The 2,305-nt window shown below is 55.5% G+C and overlaps 1 protein-coding gene across 1 annotated transcript in view; it reads left to right on the forward strand.

Moving 5' to 3' along the window:
* Nucleotides 1–1,075: 1,075 nt before the first annotated feature.
* LOC115948564 (roundabout homolog 2-like) overlaps nt 1,076–2,305 on the forward strand; it is a 209,288-nt gene continuing 208,058 nt past the window's right edge. Inside the window, exon 1 of the mRNA XM_031061934.1 lies at nt 1,076–2,152. Within this exon, the coding sequence (XP_030917794.1) occupies nt 2,098–2,152 (55 nt within the window). The 5' untranslated portion in view covers nt 1,076–2,097. The remainder of the gene's footprint in view (nt 2,153–2,305) is intronic.

The raw sequence follows: 2,305 nt of genomic DNA on the forward strand, positions 1-2,305 counted from the left end.
CCGTAACGGGGTGCCTGTGTCCCTGTAATGGGGTGTCTGTGACCACTCATTTGCTGTTTATGTGCCTCTACTGGGGTGTGTGAGCCCCCTCTGGGTGTCTGTGACCCCCTCATTGGATGTCTGTGCCCCTCAGGGGTGTCTGCGCATCCTCAGCGGGGTGTCCGTGTCCCCTCTGGGGTGTGTGTGACCCCTCAGGGGTGTCTGTCATCCCCGGGGTGTGTGTGACCCCTTTAGGGGCGTCTGTGCCCCCATCACGGGCTGGCTGTGTCCCCTCACATGGTGTGTGTCCCCATCACGGGGTGCCCCAGCTCCCATCGCGGGGTGTCAGTGTTCCCCCTCACTGGGTATCTTTGTGTCTCTCACGGGCTGTCTCAGCCCCCTTACGGGACATCTGTGCTCCCTCTCAGGGTCTGCCCCGTTCCGGCACCGGGAGCCGCTTACAACCCACTTTCCTCCGCGTGGCTCCTTTCCCCCGTGTCCCTCCCTCTCTCTGCTGTGGTGCTTCGGGGGTTTGTTGCGAGCGTCTGTGGGAGAGGGGCTGTTCTCCCGGCTCCTGGGGGGCGAAGGCGGCTCGTTCTCCCGGCTCCATCACTGCCGCCTCCGGGGACCTCCAAACTTTGCCTCTGGCGGGAGCTGCGCTGCATCCGAAGGGCCCAAGGGAGGCTGGAGGCTCCTGGGTTTCGGCAGAGCCCACTGCCTCTCTGGGACACGTGCGACCTTTTGTTTTGTGTTTTATTTTATTTGCCACATTTTCTTCCTTTTTCACAGAGCGGGCCAGCAGAGAAATCCCTGGGGAATATCCTTTCAAGGGTCTCGCTCCCGAGCGCCTGCGTGCGCGCGCGAGAGGGAAAATGAATAATTAGAGAACGGTTCCATGAAAATCACTTACCGAAAAATTAGCTGCCCATTAAAGAGGAAGCGGTGAGGAGCAATCATGTAAATCCTACTACCTACACCCAACTGTAGAGGGGAGGCAGCGATCCTGATTCCCAGCCCTGCGGCTGCCTGCTGGCATCGCCGTCCCCATCTCCCTAGCCTGGGAGGAGAGAGAGAGAGAGAGAGAGAGGGAGAGAGAGAGGGACGCGTGGGTGTGGAGCGCAGTGGTTTAGTCCACACCCCGCAGCCTCCCTTCCCCAGGCAGCCTCGGGAGCCGCGCTCATTCTCCTCCCTCTCCCTGCCAGCCGGTGTGTCCGCGGCGGCGGGAGGCGGAGGCGGCGGGAGAGGAGGGGAGAGAGGAGCGGAGCGAGGAGAGGAGCGGCGGAGTCCGGGGCCGCCCGGGAGAGCCGCGGCGGCGGGAGAGCCCCCAACTCCGCGCAGCCCCCGCCAGCGCTCGGCACCGCGCCGGGGTCCTGCCCTCCTACAGTTCCCGCTCCGCTGCCAGTGAGGAGGGAGGTGCAGGGGACACGGCTTTATTTTTTTTTTTTTTCTTTTTTTCCTTTTTTCTCTTTTGAGGGGATGCTGAGAAGCAAGCCGTTCCCCTCCCGTGTAGCACATTGCCTGGGCGTTCCTATTATGGAAGTTAAGTGAGAAACTCTGCAGCTTGAACTGATTTGGGGAGAGAAAGGGAGAGAGAAAGGGGGTAGGGGGAGGGCGAGAGCGAGAGGAAGGCAAAATAGCCGAACCAAACCAATGGTTTTCCTGCAAAGTGCCGGGAAGTTTGTGGAGCACTTTCTAGGAATCAGGTCCTTTTTCAGAGTCTCTCCTTGTCTTCCGAAGAAAGAGCTTGCTTTTGGATTGCTATGGATCCTAAAGAGAGTCTTAGACACACTTGAATAATTCCCCTGCTTGGGCTGGATTGGTGGGAATTTAGGAAGGAGCGTGTGTGGAAAGCAGAAGCCTTCGGAGCTCACTCGCTCCTTCTCTAATCTGTATGGATCTAAAAGTGTCACATTCAAGACCTTTGCATCTTCAGCTTTTGAATTGAAGATTTCCCTTTCCACTTTAAGTAGCTGCTAGGAAACTGAAAACTTTTGGACCTACCTCTTACTGGCTTTGGATACTTCTTTCCTTTTTTTCCCTTTTTTTTTTTTTTCCTTTTTTAAAAATCTCTGTGGAATTGGTCTCGCAAGCGATCGGGATTGTTTTTAATATGTCAAAATGGGTCTGCTGACGCCACTCCTGCTCTTCGGATTTGCGTTCTTACAAGTCTATGGTAAGTTCGCTTATTTTAGATATGTCATTTCTGTGCAGAAATCCCCTTCATCTGAATTTGATTTGGGACAGCACATGGATGGCATTATAAGCTTTAACGTTACAGAGCCCTAAGTTTGTTTCTGTTATAAAAATGGTGTTTGGGGAGGGAGGG

Source organism: Geospiza fortis, unplaced genomic scaffold (assembly GCF_000277835.1).
Source record: "Geospiza fortis unplaced genomic scaffold, GeoFor_1.0 scaffold24, whole genome shotgun sequence".
NCBI classification, from domain to species: domain Eukaryota; kingdom Metazoa; phylum Chordata; class Aves; order Passeriformes; family Thraupidae; genus Geospiza; species Geospiza fortis.